Consider the following 18,440-nt stretch of genomic DNA (forward strand, 5'->3'; position numbering starts at 1 on the left):
TAGAATGATCTTTGAAAATTTCAACTGAACACAACTTAGAAGGAAAAAGAACCATCTCCACTTAACACTGACAGGCATCCATGTTGCACACACATGGAGTAGCCCCAGAAATTACAAATCAGAGTGCAAAGCTCAAGTTCCACTAGAGGGAAACATCTGTCCAAATTGAGGCCAGAGCATATTCATGGAGACCTGATTGTAGAAAAAAAATTGAACTATATATGACGTGGCACTTCAAAGAAAGGCGCTCTGGTGTTGCATCTGGGACATTGCCTTGTGGTGTGTGGGTGCGTCCAAAAGAGCAGGTCCGAGGAACAGGAGACCCACGGAGCTGGGGGAGGATGACAGATGGGTCCTGATGGTGGCTTCCAGATGCTCCATATGTTGGACATTGCAAGTGACAGATGGATAGCATGGATCCACCTCTGAGAGGGAGTAAAACCTGTCTAAAACCTGACAAAGGCAACTTGTAGAAAGTGTATGGGCACGGGCCTGTTTGGGTAAAGGTTGAGTTTTTCAGAAAGATACACTAGATCATTTTTCCCCTTCTGAAAGATGTCATCTATGGCTTGAGCTTGTTTTGTTCCACTGAAAGAAATTGTAATATGCTTCAAAGTTTTATTTCATGAGTGGGATCTTCTATGAAATCTTTTTTTACCACTGATATTTGGTTGGCATTGTCTATGCAGTAGAAGTCAATAGAGGCACAAGTACTTTCAGATTACTGCCACCCAGAAAAAGTGTTTTCGAACAGATCATTATGGCTCAAAACTGTTCTTTCTTTCTCTGAGTCAATGGGAGGAAAGCATCATTGGACTCTTTTGCCTATTCAAACAAGGCATGGTGGCAATCCTCAAGGGCAGGGACTGTGCCCCTGAAATGGTCCTGAACGGCCCCCAGGGTGAAGCTACATGCATTGGGATTCTTAATAAGCCTTGTTAGAGGAGGGGAGAGCAGTGGCTCCTACACCAGGCCAGCATGAGACAGGTGGGATCTTTTGTGGTCACAGTCCCCAGGCCCAGGCCCTCTAGCCATAAACATCATCTGTTTGCTGTGCTACACCACTCAAGTACTATTTATTTTCTACATGTGCCATGATGTTGGGGGAAGGGGCTGCTGAAAAGGCAAAAAAGTGATTAAGGTACTTATTGAGTGTTTACTATGAACAAAATTTGCTCTTGGGCTATAGAACTCCCAGTCCTGCCTCCAAACAGCTTAGGGTTTTGCGGCCAGATGGAATGAACCTATGTGACATATTGGTGACCAAAACAAATCACATGGAGCCAGATCTTCATCTTCAATGGCCTCTTTTCTTCTTTCTCATTAGCTGAGCTCTTCCAGGTACCCTTGTAGGATTTCTGGGTTTCTGGTTAATTGGTACAGTTAGCCAACATTGTAATCACCATCTATACACTTCCACTCTTAGATCTGATTCCCAGCCAGTGTTATTGTTTTCTTTTTTCCCCACCACACCAGTGGTACATTTCATTTCTAGAGCATTCGATAGACATGTTCATAATATTCTTGAAATTGTCTTTATCTCTTATGAAAGTCCTGAGAATTTGTCCCATAGGGCAAACTGCTTTCATCTTCACTGTAAGTGTTTCCACAGCCTTGGGAAGCTGCTGTTTTATCTCCAGTCTTCTTTGTGGCATCTTTCCCCCACTTTCATGCTCAGCTCTTGGTGGCACATCTTGGAGGGGCTGCTGCCCTCCTTGGGGGGGTGTAGCCCAGCAATGCAGTCTTGGCCATGTGACAAAGGTGCTTTCTGTTGTTTTTCATGGCTGGGCCATCAACTCTAGGTACCCAAAGTGCAAAATCTGGGCTGCTAAATGTGAACCAGGGAGTGGAGGCTGAGCTACTGGCCTTCTGCAGCCAGGAGCTCTACCAGGGCAAGCACCTACCCCCCACCGAAGACCTCTATCAACAAGCCCAGCCCTCTCTACCTGTGTTGCCGTGGCTGACTCCTCAGTGAAAACACCTGGGGTATCTTAACAACAAACAAGTTTCCTTTTTCTATTTCCAAAAGTTCCAGGTAAATGTTGCCTTGGTTTGTCAAACTGAAACACCTTCTTTGTACATATGAAAAATAACACAGGTTAGTAAACGGCATTTGTCATGGCCTCCAAAATCCAGGACCAGGTTTCAGACTAAAAGGAAAGCGCCTTTCTTGCACCAAAGAGGTCTGCTCTGTGCAGGACAGTGCAGCACTGGGGTGGAAAGAGCAGTGAATTGGGAGTCAAGAGACCCAGGTGCAATTCCTGGCTTTGCCACGACTAATGAGCTATGTGACTTGTGCGAACTGATTGCTCTGGACAAGGGAGGCAGACTGTGATCTTGAAGCTGCCATCCTATCCTCAGTTTATGGTGCTAAGATCAAAGTATGGCTCAGCCAAGGGGGTGGCTAGGTTGGTCAGCACTTGGCATATGAGGGACAGGAAGCGGTGGGCTGGCAGAATTGCCCTTCCAGCCTGGCAGACGTGCACTGGGGATTGGCACTGTGGGAGAATGCCCTGCTTGGTGAGGTGATGCAATGATATTCCCTCAGTTCTAGTCCTGCACAAACCCTGTCTGCGGAGGTGTCCCAGGGAAAGCTGACATTCCAGGTGTCTCTGAGATACAGAGTTGAGGGGCACTGCCCAGCCTCAGGAATGATGGCTCAACACTGCCCCATGGACAGGATGCTGAAATAGCTTCTTCTCCAACCTAAGCCAGAGAGAAGGGATGCGGTCACGTGTGTTACCTCTCAATCTGAAAGTATAGACAAGACCTCTTTCCTTGCTCATGCATGCCCTGCACACTCTGGTTGTTGGCCCTACTATACTCCCAGCTTTGCTAAAGTGGTTTCTACATGAGCAGCGTGATCTATACCAGTGCCTTTGAGCTTTAACGTGCACACCAATCAGCTGGGGATCTTGTTAAAAGTAGATTTCAATTCGGCAGATCTGGGTGGGGCCTGACATTCTGCATTCCTAACAAGCTTCCTGTGACATTCACAAAGCTGGTCCATGAACCAGCTTTGCTCTGAGGAGCAAAGATGCAAAGAAAAGAATTGGGAGCTGAGAGTCACATGGCTCCCTGTAGGATGCTACGGAAATCATTCCGAGCCTCAATGTTGCATCTTTTGGTGACAATGCCCATCCTATCACTTTCAAGGTACAATTGAAAGGGTCAAGTGGATTAACTCAGAAAGTTTGCAAATGTAATGTAACAATGTGAATGTTTTCCACTACCCCAGGCAGCCACTGCAGCATCTAACTCTAGTATGAACTGGAATCCCAAGCAGAGCAAGTGAAAACTGCACACCCCAGGGATTACCAGATACTCCAACCGATAGACCTGGGTTGAGCATGCAGTTTGACAAGACAGCGAGGTGATTCAATGCTGTCGGTTCTCAGACTGCACATTGAGGAACCCTATCCTAAGTGGTAAGAGAGCTCTGCTCTCCCCACAGTGTGGAAATTGAAGATGATAAGCTACAATAGAGGGTTTCTTGTAGCTGATCACAGCTTTAGGACTCTTAGCTCCCATAGATTGGCACTTGCCAAACTTTAATATGCACAGGAATCACTGGAGGATCTTGTTGAAATGCAAATTCTGATTCGATCAGTCTGGGTTGGGGCCTGAGATGCTGTATTTCTAATAAGTTCCTGGAAAATGCGGCTGCTGCTGGCCCAGGGACCACACTCTGAGTAGCAAGAACCAATATCGTAGTTCTCAGCCCAAGCTGCACATTTAAAGCCGTCTTTTAAATACCATGGGCTTTAAAAAACTTTGATTTTTAAACTGGTCTGGGTAGGGCACAGACATTTTTTAAAGCACTCTGACATGCAGCCGGCTTTAGAACTCGCTGCCACGGAGGGAGTCCAAGACACTGGCTGCCACCTGTTCACGCCGGTACAAGTGGCAGTTACGTGGATCACAGAGTGGTTCCTTGCTGGAGGTATAAGGCAGGCTGGTCAACTGGCTCTTGCCACGGATCTAACTTAGGTTACTGTGGAGGGAGGGAGTGGAAGTTTTAATGGGAGAAAGGAGAAGTTGGGTGTTTTATGGCTGATGCAATTATGACTCCAGCTTCCGGCTTCACCACTCTCTCCTTTCCAGCTTCTGTGTGTGATTTTTCCCGGCTCTCTGCTTGGCTCTCTTAGGTGCAGTCCAGGTGGGACACTGACCTGTCTCATTTTGCCCCTGGCTAGGCGGTGGTGGGGAGCAGCCACCCACGGCGGGCCCGAAGGCTGAGGAGGGCTTGGAGGCTGCCCTCCCCAAGTGCAAGAGTGTGTTCCACATCGAGTGGTCATCCATTCGGAAGAGGAGCAAAGGTGTGCCCCTCCTCCCCCTCGCCCTCAGTCCCCAACTTCCTACTCTCTGATAAAACAGGGACAACGACAGTACCGACTGCACAGGGCAGTGGGGGAGACCCACGAGAGTCACGCTTGTTCTTCTCGCACTTGACCTCTGACCAAAGCCACAGTTCCCAGTGTCCGTCTGGACGCCCCCTTTGCTGGAGGGGAGACTGGGGCTGAGACAGGCAGTGGATAGGCAGTGGGTCTCTGGAGTCTCAAGTCAGCTGCACATCGGAATCACCTGCATCCCTTCCCCAGAGACTCTAACCTAATTCATCTGGGGAGCAGCCTGTGTGGACATCAGCATCTTTTAAAGCTTTTCATGAGATTCTAATTTGCCACCAAGTCTAAACCACTGGTCTTGGAGGCTAAAGATGAAAAGTTCCCACCTTCCGCAACGGTGGGGCAGCCAAGGGCACGGGTAGAGCGCCACGGTCAGGAAGGGCTCCAAAGGCCAGGAGGGGGATCCGGGGATAGCTATAGCTGAACAGTTGGGGAAGCCAGAAATGTCGACTTGGAAGCTGAGAACCTGTGGTGGCAAACAGGAGTTTGGAGAGATCGCCCCGAGCAGCTGCAAGGTTGCAGCAGCCTCGTGAAGAGCGAGGACCGAGGGGCAATCTAATTCTGTTCTCCACGCCCAGAGAGGGGAGCAGAATTGCTCAGAGTCACACAGCTGGCGAGGGCCACTGCCAGGGATAAAACTGACTCCAGTGTTAGTGCCCTTTTTACAAATCACGTGCTTCCCAGAAGGTGCATTAGTGACTTTCTTCCTCTGATTCATCTAAGTCTCATCATTTTGTACCAAAAGTCAGCCAAGCCAGGGAAATGAGCCTGGAGTGGTTGCGGGCAGACACACAAGGTGGAAAGGGCACTGCAGGTATCTCGAGGGCCCTCTTGCCCAGGAGTGTGTCTTTGGCAGGAGTCCCCACCCACGGTGTGTTAGAGAGCATGGCTTGCCTCAGAAGGTCAACAACTCCTTCCTAACATCCTGTTACGACGGCGGTCGGGGCTGGGGTGGGAGAGGATGCCGTGAAGAGCCCTGCGCTAAGGGGCCTGGGAGGTGGAAGTCTGAATCCCCAAGGCACTGGCAGGCCGCGGGGAGTTTCAGACAGAGGCAGCAGGTCAGGCAAGATATCACAGACCCTAGCCTCCAAGATCAAGGGATCCTCTCTGCTTCCACTCTTCCTTTCAAGGCTTTCAAAAGTAATTAGTCTCTCCTGCATGGCGCAACCTCCCAACCACACTGGTATTTGCAGTCCCTGCTCCTTCAGAAGTGGGAACATGGGGACTTCGATGCTGCCCTTCTAGTGCTCTGACACCCTGAAGGCTCAGGATTGCAGAACGGGAACAGCCCATCCGGTCTGATGACACTGGGCGGTCAGAGCCCAGCCTGCCATCCTCACACTTGACCACCAGAGGGAACCAAAGCATCGAGACCGAAACTTCCAGGGGTCTGAGCTGCCTTCCTGACACACAAAACCCTACTGAGATGGGTCACCTCTACAAATAAATTACTTGTAATAATAAAAAATATGTTTAGATCCACATTACAAGAGTTTTCTAGAACTACAAGAAGGTACCAAAAATCTGTTACAAGCAACTCCATGATCACTTGTCCTAATCCAACCTGCAGTTACTACTAAAATGCCTTGAAAAAAGGAAAAAAGGAAAGGGGACCAGAACAGCCTGGGGGAGTCATGGCCAAATTCAAACACAGATCTTACAGATCTTGCATGGCGCAGGCAGCTTAATACTTTATGAGGAGGACACGAGAGGCTTCGAGTGTCTTTCTTCATGCACCCACAAGTCCTCCATGTGCTCTGGGAGAGAGAACCTGGATTCAGGGACCCTGCACAGGTCACTGTCCCTCTGGGCTGCTGTTTCCTCATCTAAAAATACAGGGGTTGAGCCAAATCATGGCTTCTTAATTAAAAGTCAGTGTAATCCCTGAACTCCCTAAATTCCCTGTAAAATGCCGCTTTATGCGAAGACGTATGTTTGTCCCCCAAAGGGAGGGCCCCAGTGGGTCCATGACCAATAAAAGAACGAAGGAGCCTTCCAGGCGCAAGTCTCCAGGATTCTGTGCTTCCTCAAGAGGAAGAGGAAACACCACATAATCTAACTTGAGCAAGAAATTAGCTGCTAAGGTGCCAACGCTGAGGCGTCCTAACTGATGCTCTTGCCTTATCGCTCCAGGGTTTGGAAGAGGCGAACACCAGGAGAGACACACCAAAGACGCGTTTCCCTATCAGTACCGGAAGCCCACGGTCGAGCTGCTTGTGAGTACCGAGTGGCCCGCATCGGGGGACAGTGCCCTGCAGGGGCAAAGCCAACGGCGGATGAGGGAGCCAAGATCCGTAAAAGATGTCCTCTGATTTAGGCAAACTTTACTTGAATCCGTATTTTCGGAAATGTTACCACCTGGGATAAAAATGCCTGTTTTTCACAGTTTACTTTGTAAGCTTTCATGTTCCTTTTATATAAATTATCTATTATCAAGCTTCCTCTAAATCCAGCATTCAAGCATTTAGGAAATAAACAGGTGCCAGCTTTCAAAAACAGAATCTTTGTATGTTCAATTTCATACCTTTATGCTTAGGGGCAGTTAAATTTTAGAGATTAGACACGCTGGAGGGAAAACGATTTCTGGAAAGGTGTCATATAGTGAAAGTAATGTTTTTTTTAAAAAAAAGACTCTAAAGATCTGTGGTTAAATCTCAACTCTGCTGTTTGACCTTGACCTTTGCAAATGAGAACCCCTGCCTGCCTGAGTCCTCATCCACAGAGTGAGGGTAAAGATGTCGTCCTGTTGTACCTCATGGTGGTGGACTGTATTGAATAAGGTCACATGCCAAACAAAAGATATTCTGATCTATGGAAACAGGGAGATGATTAAATAGCAATTTAACAAAATACTCAACGAAACTCTTAGCTTGGTCCCCAGGTGACTACGAATGTGACTTCTCAGTACGAGAGCCACAGCATGTGAGAGACTGTTGCCTGTCTCTCGTCCCGGGCAGGATCTGGACACCATGGAGGAGAGCTCCGAGATAAAGGTGGAAACGAACATTTCCAAGACTTCGAGGATTCGGAGTTCCATGGCTGCCGGTGGGAAAAGGATCGGCAAAGCCCTCAGCTACATCACGGGAGAGATGAAGGAGTGTGGAGAGGGACTCAAAGGTGATGTCCTGCATGAGCTGACCCTCCCTGACCCCACAAAGGGCACCTCCAGCCATCCCCAGGAAACACATTGCTGAGGGGTTCCCTATGACCAGACTGGGCTCTGTTTCTCTGGTCTTCCAGAGAAGCTAGGAGTTGTGCTGCTAGAACAGACATGCAGTTTCTAGGGATGTAAATACCAGTACACGTAAGAGTATGAGTTCCCATTTCTGAACATAACAGTTCTCGGCTCAGGCATTTTTCACATTGGGATTCTAGAGCCAGCATTCTAGAAACAATGCCCTCTGGATGGTTCATGGGAGAACGGTGTCTACCACGCCAACAGGTTCTCTTAAGCAATCTTCCCACAGCTTGGGCCATGGGTTTGATGCTCTCTCTGCGTGGCACTGCCACAGGGGACAGTGACAGCTCAGGGCATCTGACCCACACTGCCATCTGGCTGATAAGGGGTCTCAAGAGTTTTCTGGGCTGTCAGATGCTCTCCTGGAGGGTTCTTTACCCTCTCGAGTGTCAGGAGACAGCAGGTGGCTGGCTCCCGGCACGCACACTTCAGACGCCCAGGTTCCCTGGCGCCCTCCGCCTGCCCCACACTGGGCACTTGCTGACTCCCGCCCGGCTTCCGTTGCAGACAAGTCCCCAGTGTTCCAGTTTATCGACTGGGTCCTCCGAGGCATGTCCCAGGTGATGTTTGTGAACAACCCCCTCAGCGGCACCCTCATCGTGCTCGGCCTCTTTGTCCAGAACCCCTGGTGGGCCATCTCGGGCTGCCTGGGCACCGTCATGTCCACCTTGGCAGCCCTCGTCCTGAGTCAGGACAGGTAAGTCCCAGGTGCTCAGGGTGCCAGCACGAAGCTAAGAGGTCACTCCCTGGGGAGCCATTCTCCCTCCTCCCAGGTCAGAAAATCTTCAGAATAAGGACACTGGTAACTAAAAACGACTATTCCCTGGTTATTCTTTCATAGTGATGATACATTGTCGAGAGAAATACGAAAGGTTCGTGGGGCTGATGTCTTCCCTCCCCTCTGCCAGAAGGGTGGTCTGGTTAAAGGTGTGTGTAGCTGGGCCCCAAGTGAGAAAAACCTGCCTTGCAGAAAAACGTAAAAAGCCCTGAGAAACGCGAGCTCCACCCGCCCCCCTTCCCCCAGGTCAGCCGTCGCGGCAGGACTCCACGGCTACAACGGGGTGCTGGTGGGGCTGCTGATGGCTGTGTTCTCGGACAAAGGCGACTATTACTGGTGGCTGCTGCTCCCCGTCATCGTCATGTCCATGTCCTGGTGAGTTTGCTTTTGAGCTTGTGAGTTCAGATCGAGGGCCACCAACCTTTTTATCCCACGCCTGTGACCGACTATCTAAGCTCAATGTTAAAGTAGCATTTGCTTAGCTTGCCGTCGCTGAGGTCATACGGTGACAGACCATGCCAGGTCACCTGTGTACAGCATCCCATTAGCTACCACCCTTTGCTCTTCTTTTTTTTTTTTTTTTTTTTTAAGAGCTAAAAGGGTTGTTGGTCTCGCCCCCTGCCAGAGCACAGAGCAAGACACTGAGGTTAAGGGATACACTACAGGGTCCCGTAGTTTCTGGAAATCTTCTCATTCCTCCCACTCCCCCAGATTTTACTGATCCTTGGGACTCGGGACCCAGACAAGACCACCTCCCCAGAGTAGGCTAAAGGCCCAGCACGGGCAGAGCCCTCAGGGCACTGGCTCCTCCCTCCTGTCCAGAAAATGCTGAGCACTCAGGCCACAAGGCTAGTGCTCTTGGCCGCTCAACAACCGTTTGTTGAATGAATGAATGTGATTCCCTCCCCTGCTCCCACAACCTGCCCTCTCTCCTCATGCCTGGGCATGCAGCTATATGATGTCTCAAGTTAGTTCTGGGACTCCTTGCCTTAAAACTTCTCCCAGAAGCCCTCCTTCTAAAGTCAAGTCTGGGCCTCCTGCCCTGTCCCTGAGCCCGGTGCAGGGAGGCGGCCCCGAGGATGCTTTTCTCTGGGAAGGTACAAGGAGCCCCCACTGCTGCGCGGTCTAGTGTCAGGGCCAGGCGGCCTCCTAACCAGCGTCTCCCATACTTCTGCCATCAGCCCCATCCTGTCCAGCGCCCTGGGTACCATCTTGAGCAAATGGGACCTCCCGGTCTTCACGCTGCCCTTCAACATTGCCGTGACCCTGTACCTGGCGGCCACAGGCCACTACAACCTCTTCTTCCCCACAACGCTGCTGCAGCCCGCGTCCTCGGTGCCCAACATCACCTGGTCGGAGGTGCAAGTGCCCTTGGTAGGTATCATGGGAGGAGAACAGACAGTGTCTGTCCAAACTAGACGTTAAAGTGGCGTTGGTTGTTTCGCACATCAGAAATATCTACCAGTAATAATATTAACGAGGACACAGCACAAGGCATTCTACATACACCACTCGAGGGCTACCCCTCTTTGCTCATTCTGAGAGGTAGAAGGGCTATTTCCGGTCCCACGCTGTGATGGCACAGAGGACGAAACTGAGCCCAGGTGAAGAGACCTGCCTGAGGTCACACAGTGAATTAGGGAGGGGCAAAGTCAAGTCTAGAATTCCAGGCCCGGGTTCTTTGTTTGTTTCCATTTTTCGAAAGCCCTTTTGGTGCTTTAGAACAGTTTAATGCATTTAGTCCGGGGGCTTACGCTGTGTATTTTCTTTCATTCGATCACACTGAATCATTAAAGACGTACACATCACGCTACCATTTATTGGCTTACGAAGTCGCTGTTCCACCTCTCTGAGGCTTACTTACATTTTAAAGCACAGGTGTTCCTCCATTAAGAAACATGTATAACGGAGCTTTTAAAGTTCTTTATACGTATTCTGCATATAATGCTGACCTCTGGAGGTCTGCCAAGATCATGAGTGAGAAGCTACACCCCCGGCAGAGAATCAGCACGGAGAAACGTGCCCGTTAGAGCCACCTTATCTAACCAGGCACATTTTCACCCGGGCCTTCCTACTTCCCGTTTCACCAAAGGGCCCACAGTCTGGCACTGGCTCTGAAACGTCATTATTAGCAATTCATCTTCCGACCACACGGCCACTTGGGCTTGTTGAAGGAACTTTCTCAGAAATAACGATGCCTCGCTTCTCTTGGCACTCCGTAGTAGGCAACAGCGTGGGATAGCAGACAGGGCCCTGCATTCGCACTAAGAAGCACCGTTATTTAGGATGAGAAATGTCTGTGGCAGCCCCACCTTGGTTGATTGTCGTGTGGGGGTGAGGACCTCCCCGGGCCAGGGCGAGAGAAGAGTGTCGGCAATTCAGCTCTTTAGGCTTCCAATTCCTGGTGTGTTTACCCAGTCGATACCTTTACGAGACAAAATTGCTCTAAGTAGCATGGTGGGGGAGATGATGTTAGAAAATGCAAGCTTGAGATACTGCATTCTCTGTGCCATGTTTTCAATTGAAAAGATATTTTGAAATTTTATGAAAAGAGAAAAAAATTGGATAATCTTATACAAATACTTTAGACACCGCCCCAATCCCACTCCATCCTCCCCCTCCTACCGCAAAGTTCCAGGAAGAAAAACTCCATTTTTGGTGGTTGTTCCTTAAGAAATCACTTCCTGGCCAACTGAATGGATTATGATAATGATTTGTAAGTTGTGTCTTTTTGACAAATATAATTAAAGGCTTGAGTTTCTGGGAAATAAATGATGAATACCAGAGAAAGGGTGGAAAATGCCCAGCAATTTGAGTCCCCATGGTTCCTCTGCTCTTGTGACACCGAAGAGGACCCCCCCTGGAGGTGGTGTGACTGGCTGCTGGCACTCTGTCACACCCTTCCTGTCCCCTTTTCCCTGCAGGGCAAGGCCAGAGCCCTCGTTCTGTTCTCTGTTGTGGGTAACAGGAGACTGAGCGCAAAGGGCCCGCTGGGCCCCCTCCTGTCTCTGTTTGCTGTCACTGTGGCGTGAGGGCTCTGAGCTTCAGGACCTCCTTCCCCTGACACCCCCCGGGGGCTGAGAGAGCACTGCCCTGGGTAACATGTGCACGAACTCCCCAGAACTCCGCCTCTCCTCAGCTCCCTGCCCACGGGGCGAGGCAGCCCCAGCCAGCACATGCATGTGACCCGGAGCCTCCTCCCTTAAGCACCTTCCTCGTTTAAGAGCCTTTGGCCAAACCCTCCGAGACGCAGGACCCAGTCCCTGTTGCTGGGGAAGCCTGCGTTTCTAGGATCCTTTTCCCAAACGCCAGGGCACCTGAGCAAGTGCCCACGAGTCATCAGACTTCCTCAAATGCCTTTTCATTCACACACAGGCCCCAGCAGCCCCTGTGACACATGGAGGGTGAAGTCCAGCAGGGGGCCCCGTGGGTGCGTCCATCAAAAAAGCAGATGCCGGGGATGCTGTCTTCTCTGGGCCCTTCTTCAGATACTAGTCCAACCGCTCACCCAGACCGCAGGACTAATGCCATCGCGACTCAGACATGCCATTCTTGGGAATAGAAAGGATCATTTTTAATCTAATATTTAGCCTTCTTATCATCTTTTCAGCTTTAAAAAAAATTACGAGAGGGTTTCTAAACCCCAACTTTGATCAGACATATATTACCTTTCTAATGAATAACAACCTAATTTGAAAAGTTTTTCATTTCTTTTCCCTGGGGGATAAATGCCTCACACTCATGCTTCTAAATAAAGGAAACTCAACATCCTAACCTGTTAGTGTTCTAAGAATTCAAGATGAAGATAATATAATTTAAATTAAGATAACTTTGTTCTTTTTAGAGTTAACCTATTTGAGTAGAAATATCTTGGAAACCTATTGCAAAACGTTAGTGTAGCAAGTTTGGTGTTGAATCTTTTGCAGCCACAGTTCAAGTTGTCTCTTTTGCCTCCATGATAAGCATGTGATCCTGTTGTACCTACAGCTTTTGAGAGCCATCCCTGTTGGAATCGGCCAAGTATACGGCTGCGATAACCCCTGGACCGGAGGCATTTTCCTCATAGCTCTGTTCATATCTTCACCTCTTATTTGCTTGCATGCAGCAATTGGATCCACCATGGGGATGTTAGCAGGTCTGTGTCATCACTTCCCCATTAATGGGCTGTAAGGATGTTAGTGGCTGTGGCTAGCTCCAAAGAAAATGGTGACATGTGTCTTCAACGCTCCACCTACTAATTCCTGTAAACTTTTCTTCCTTCTGTTGTACCCTTTTTCTCCACTTTTGGTACTGGTTCCCTCATGCTCCCCTGAGCAAAAGCTGTCCTCATGAAAGGCTTTGGTATTAGTCATTTACATTTTAGTATAAACTTAAAGTTTGGGAGAGGTTTCTTCCAGGCATATGTATATTTTAAGTCATCTCCAATGACAATGGAGAAAGATTTGTTCTCTGTTAGAGAACATTAAAGTATCAATGAAGGAGGAGAGGTTTTCCTTCTTGGCTGGAGAAGGATATTCTCTGGACTGTTTGAATGAAACTTTAGAGTCCTCACTCAAAAAGTCTCTTCAACCCATACCAGCTCAACTGCTAATCTTCACAGGGCTCTGTGGCCATTTGTTTCCTTTAGATGTTTTTTGGTGAATAAAATCAGAAGCCCTTGTTATATAAATGCTTAAGAGGATAGCTGCTTCTGGGCTTTGAGACTGTGGTAGGTTTCAGGGTGGGCAGGTGAGCCCTGCAAGACCCCCAGACTCAACACTGACACCTGCCTTCTCCTGCAGCGCTAACTATCGCGACGCCCTTTGACAGCATCTACTTCGGCCTGTGTGGCTTCAACAGCACGCTCGCGTGCATAGCCATAGGAGGCATGTTCTACGTCATCACCTGGCAGACACACCTTCTCGCCATCACCTGCGGTACGTATTGCCGTCGAAATGCCCTTCCGACTTCACCCATGCCTGCATCTCTCCCCGCAAAGAACATGACCCTGTGAAAATTCTGCTGCTCTCACAAAGAGAAATGGGAGGAATTGTTTCTGTTATAAAATAGTTTTTGTTTAAAACTGTTTTCAATGGTTATTTAATAATTAATACATCAAAAACTATTTCACTGGCTGGGCGTGGTGGCTCATGCCTGTAATCCTAGCACTCTGGGAGGCCGAGGCGGGAGGATGGCTCAAGGTCAGGAGTTCAAGACCAGCCTGAGCAAGAGTGAGACCCCCGTCTCTACTAAAATTAGAAAGAAATTAGTTGGAAAACTAAAAATATATAGAAAAAATTAGCAGGGCATGGTGACAATGCCTGTAGTCCCAGCTACTTGGGAGGCTGAGGCAGGAGGATTGCTTGAGCCCAGGAGTTTGAGGTTGCTGTGAGCTAGGCTGACACCACGGCACACTAGCCCAGGGAACAGAGTGAGACTCCATCTCAAAAAAAAAAAAAAAAACTATTTCACTGAATACACAGTGTCAGGTGCTGGTGGTTGGGTTGTTTATGGGTTGTCTCCTATCAATGTGACTTTCCTGGTGTGTGGATAAACGTCATGGTGAATATTTTAATTTAAATTAACTTTGATTTTTTAATGGGCCAGCATTTTTTCCATGACCTGAAACTAGACCCATGCCTAGTTACTTCCTTCCATAAAAAGATCCAATGACAAAAATTCTAAACTTTCACAGATAAAAATCAGTAATCATTTATATTGTTAAATTGGTTTTGGCCTTAATCCTACTTTTAAAAAAAAAAAAAGTCTGAGCACTATAAATGAGAAGTCCAAGAGTCCTGAAGATTTTTAAAGCATTCAAGGTCAAGGCTGTGCCTGCTCCAAGCTCTCTCAGTGGCCCACGAACTCCACGCAGGGTCATGCAGGGAGGCTGAGGGTGGGCAGGGGTGGCTGTATCGAGGGCCTGGAACTGCAACTCTGTCCAGAGTCTCAGAGGCCAAAGACATCTGGGATACCAGCTGGGAAATGACATCGCAGGGTATCCCTGGCAGCCAGCTCCAAATTCTGCTGATTCACTAAGGAATATTTGCATTCTATAACAAAGATGTTTTAAATGCCCAACTTACGTCAGACGTTACCCTGGTGGTTCTCAACCAGAAGGGATTTCCCCCTTTCCTGGGGATATTTGGCAGTGTCTGATGACATTTCTGTGTGTCATACCCAGGGGGAAGAGGGGAGAGTGCTACTGGCATCTAGTGGGTGGAGGCCAGGTGTGCTGTTGAACATCTACCATGCACAGGACAGACCCCACCACTAAGAATTACCCTGTCCAAAATCATCAATGTCTCCATGGTTATGAATCTTGGTACAGGTCATCTCATTTAATCCTCACTACACCCCTGTAAAGTGTGTGGATGCTATTACTACCCCCATTTCACAGATGGAGAACTGAGGCTAAAGGAAACTAAATAAATTGCTCAAAGTCAGGTCTGTCTGACTGTGAAAGTCTGCGCTCTTTGTAGGGTACCACGTTCTTTCCTGACGTCAGCGCTTTCTCCACAGGTGACAAACTCCAGGCCCAGAATAGATGGCCCTTTTTCTGTCATCACATGGCCAGTGATGGTCAAGACAGGCAAAGTGGCCAGGCATCCCGTCTGGAAGACCCCTCCCCCTACTGCATGCCCTGCACGTCCCCTGGGACAGACGGTTCCCCCTCCAACTAGAGACAGTCTCCTTCCTGTCCTTCTGTCCTCCCTCCCCTCTCCCCACACCACAGGCCCTATGATCACATACAAGCACACAAGGTTTTCAGATGGTTTTCCTGCTAGTCACAGACCAAAGCTGATAAAATAACAGTGGGGAAGGGGACAGTGAGAACAAATCCTTTGGTTGTGCGTCCCAGGGAAGGTGGGTAGAGTTCATGTCTTCCACTGTTCACAGTCTGAGCCCAAAGGCCACTCCAGCCTTGTAGCTCCCCTGCGTTCTGGGGCCTTGGTGGTGCTTGGTTTGCACCCACCCCCATCTGCCCCTCTTCTCCAACCTCAGATCTGAGAAGCTGCCTAAGAGCACACTCCTGGAGCCAGATGCCCAGGGCTCTGCCCCTTGTTAGCCATGAAATCCTGGGCAAGTCACCTGACCTCCCAGTGCCTGATACTAACCATGCTCAACTCACAGTGTTGTCAGGATCAGAGAAATAAGCTGTCTGGTGTGACTCGTGAAACCTGCTGATGCCCCCATACCCCGCTTCATACAACTCCTTCTTTAATCTCGCCTACTCTTCCACCTTGAATCACCACCTCTAAAACAGTAGGGACTTCTCCAACTGAAAGACAGGCCAAACAGTCATTTAACCTCTCTGAGCCTCAGTTTTCTCCTTTGTGAAATGAAGACAGTAACAGAGCTTACAGTGTGGGAAGGCAGGAGGATATGGTCTGTATTGCCACTAGCTGGGCACACAGGGATTCTCTCACAAAGGTTAGCTGTTGTTAATATCCTGGGGACAATCGAGATGGGTTCAGAAGCAAAGGCCAATTATGCTAGCCCATTTTAACAGCTTCTCCCCCATTGCTGGCACGTGGCTCTTCCCAGCTGCCAGCCTGGCCGTGCCCTCCACAGAGCCTAGAAGACAAGCCAGTGGGCATGTTTGGTCTTCCTGAAGCTTACAGAATGCTGCTCCTCCCTAGAAACCCATATTATGTTAATAACCTGTGATGAAATATTCCAGTAGGGAGTTCTGGGGATACACTTGCCTTTGCCGTATAGTAAAATTTTCATTTATGGTTTATGCTGTTAAATGTTCCTTTACTGCAGTGCAAGGTGGTGAGACCCAAGAGGACCATAACAGCTAAATCCTGGCCCTTTTTAACAAAGTTCATCTGCTGTCTTCACTGGGCTGGCATTTGCATGGAATTTAACATTTTTAAAGCTGCCAAGAAATGGAAATACAACTCAATTTTTTTTTTTTTAATCTAAGAGATAGCATTGGTGGCATAAAATGTGTGGGGAGAGAATATGTAGACTAAGCTTGAGGCACTGTTAAATAGTTACTGGTCTATTTCTCGTTGGTTCTTTTTCCAGCACTGTTTGCGGCCTACCTGGGTGCTGCCCTGGCTAACGTGTTATCTGTGGTGAGTCAATGTGGGCTGACAACAAGCCCACAACACCCTTCCTGGTGTCCTCTTGATTTCCCAAACCTTGCTCAAAACCCTCCTCCAGGAACCCTTCCCAAGTTCATCTCTCTTGTTTTCAATCACACCACTCATCTCCGCACCTGCTAGACAAAATAGGTCTCAAAAGCTTAAACGTCGACTCTTGGTCGATCAAATCCCCTTGTCGGTGGGCCAGGAGCTTCTTATAGAAGGACAGTTTGAAGAGCATGATCTTGTAATTCAAACTCCTTTCTATCGTATCATCCTCTGAAACTATTTTTAAATCTTCGTTATTTAATTTGTGTGTATGCCCCACTAGCTAGTGAGCCAGTGTATATCTCTGTTTGTCCCATAGCAAATAGGACATTTGTTGGGGGCTTCGGCATCACCAGCAAAGGCTTCAGGGAGAAGGGGGGTGTCAAGCCCCAGCTGAGTCAGAGAAGCTAGAGCTGGTGACATACAGGCATGAGCAGCAGTCCGAGAACCCCTGCCTCGTCTGGGCCCAAGCAAACCGTGACCTGCGAGCCCAGGGGGAGCCATGGGGCCAGCCCCAGGCTCAGTGCAGAGTGCTCAGGGCTCAGCTTGTAGTCAATGCCTCCCCCTCTTAGATAAGGGTACAAGGATGCATCTCACGTGGGGATGAGGTAGGCGATCTACCCACGCCCGTCTAAATCGCTCCCTCATCTCTAGTGAAAATGGATCGTTCAGACTTGACATAGGAGGATATTTTCTAAGCAGTATAATTATCCTTCCCTGGTACTATCCTGTCTCCCCCTGTGGACCAAGTCCCTCTCCTGGGCCCCCTTGCATTGATGCACAGCTCGGCTAAGCACTCGTCATAATATTTTGTGACAAGTCTGGTACACATTGGTCTCTTCCATTTTCAGCCCATGTTCTCCCTCAGAACAGGGGCCCTGTAATTCTTATCTTTATCTCTAGCATCTGTTACAGTGCCCAGCGCATAGTAGGTGCTCAAGTAATACTGGATGAAGGCAACCCTAAGGTAGTGAGCCTCACTGACAGGGCATAATAGAGCTGGGCTGAATAGCGGACTGTCAGAAATACTGAAAGGTGACAAGAACATGCAGTACGGCCTCTGAGGCTCCTGTCTGCTCCAGGATTAACCCTCTCTTCCTGCACCCATTCGTTCACCCAATTGTTCAGCCAATAAACTATGTCATGTGCCTTCCTGGGCCAAGGTGCCAGCTCTGTGTCTTCAACAATGCCACCATCTGTTTGACGATAATGACCATGTATTGAGGACCATTTATTGAATGCTTAGCATGCACTAGGTACCAACTCCGAGTAGGTATTATCATCACTATTTTACTATTGAGGAAACAAATCTCAGAAATATTAAATGACCATAACAAGTGGTCAGAGCTGAGATTAGGATCTGGGTCTGTGGAACTCCAGACCCACATTCTTCTCACTGTGGGACTCCCAGGGGTGCTTCCCACACACCTTGCGCCATCCTTAGCAGGGCTTTGGAAAGGCTTGTTGAGTGGAATTCTTCACTCGTGGACACCCCTTACAGCCTCAGTTCTGGCACCAGGCTGTCGTTGTTCTTCCCCCAAGACCCATCCAACAGTGCCATCTCTGGACACATACATGACTGGCATTGTCACTCCCATAGTTTCACATGAGATTTTTACTGCTTATGATAAAATGATGTTTTGAGAAGAGGGGGCATAATTTTATCTGCCTCATAACTGAATTCATTGTAAGCCAACTATCCACTCAAGCTATCTCAAATGGAGAACGGAGAGAAGTATTAAAATGCCTCAGAGCATCTCAAGGAATAAAAAACAGGTCAACACCATAAAAAATGGAGCTGGGGATGGGAGAGCCCTTGACAAGAGAGGCAACTAGGCTCCAGCTCCAGCTTCCTGGGATGATGACATCACACCTTTGTCTCTCTATAGACATCT

At 48.7% G+C, this 18,440-nt stretch overlaps 1 protein-coding gene across 1 annotated transcript in view; it reads left to right on the forward strand.

Annotated features, from left to right (window-relative positions):
• SLC14A2 (solute carrier family 14 (urea transporter), member 2) overlaps window positions 1-18,440 on the forward strand; it is a 45,772-nt gene that overhangs the window by 26,260 nt on the left and 1,072 nt on the right. Inside the window, exons 10-18 of the mRNA XM_012642654.1 lie at window positions 4,197-4,319; window positions 6,540-6,622; window positions 7,364-7,523; window positions 8,152-8,341; window positions 8,669-8,797; window positions 9,604-9,796; window positions 12,410-12,557; window positions 13,204-13,338; window positions 16,439-16,488. Coding sequence (XP_012498108.1) covers window positions 4,197-4,319; window positions 6,540-6,622; window positions 7,364-7,523; window positions 8,152-8,341; window positions 8,669-8,797; window positions 9,604-9,796; window positions 12,410-12,557; window positions 13,204-13,338; window positions 16,439-16,488 — 1,211 coding nt within the window. The remainder of the gene's footprint in view (window positions 1-4,196; window positions 4,320-6,539; window positions 6,623-7,363; window positions 7,524-8,151; window positions 8,342-8,668; window positions 8,798-9,603; window positions 9,797-12,409; window positions 12,558-13,203; window positions 13,339-16,438; window positions 16,489-18,440) is intronic.

The sequence above is a fragment of the Propithecus coquereli genome, unplaced genomic scaffold (genome assembly GCF_000956105.1).
Source record: "Propithecus coquereli isolate 6110/MARCELLA unplaced genomic scaffold, Pcoq_1.0 Scaffold181, whole genome shotgun sequence".
NCBI lineage: Eukaryota > Metazoa > Chordata > Mammalia > Primates > Indriidae > Propithecus > Propithecus coquereli.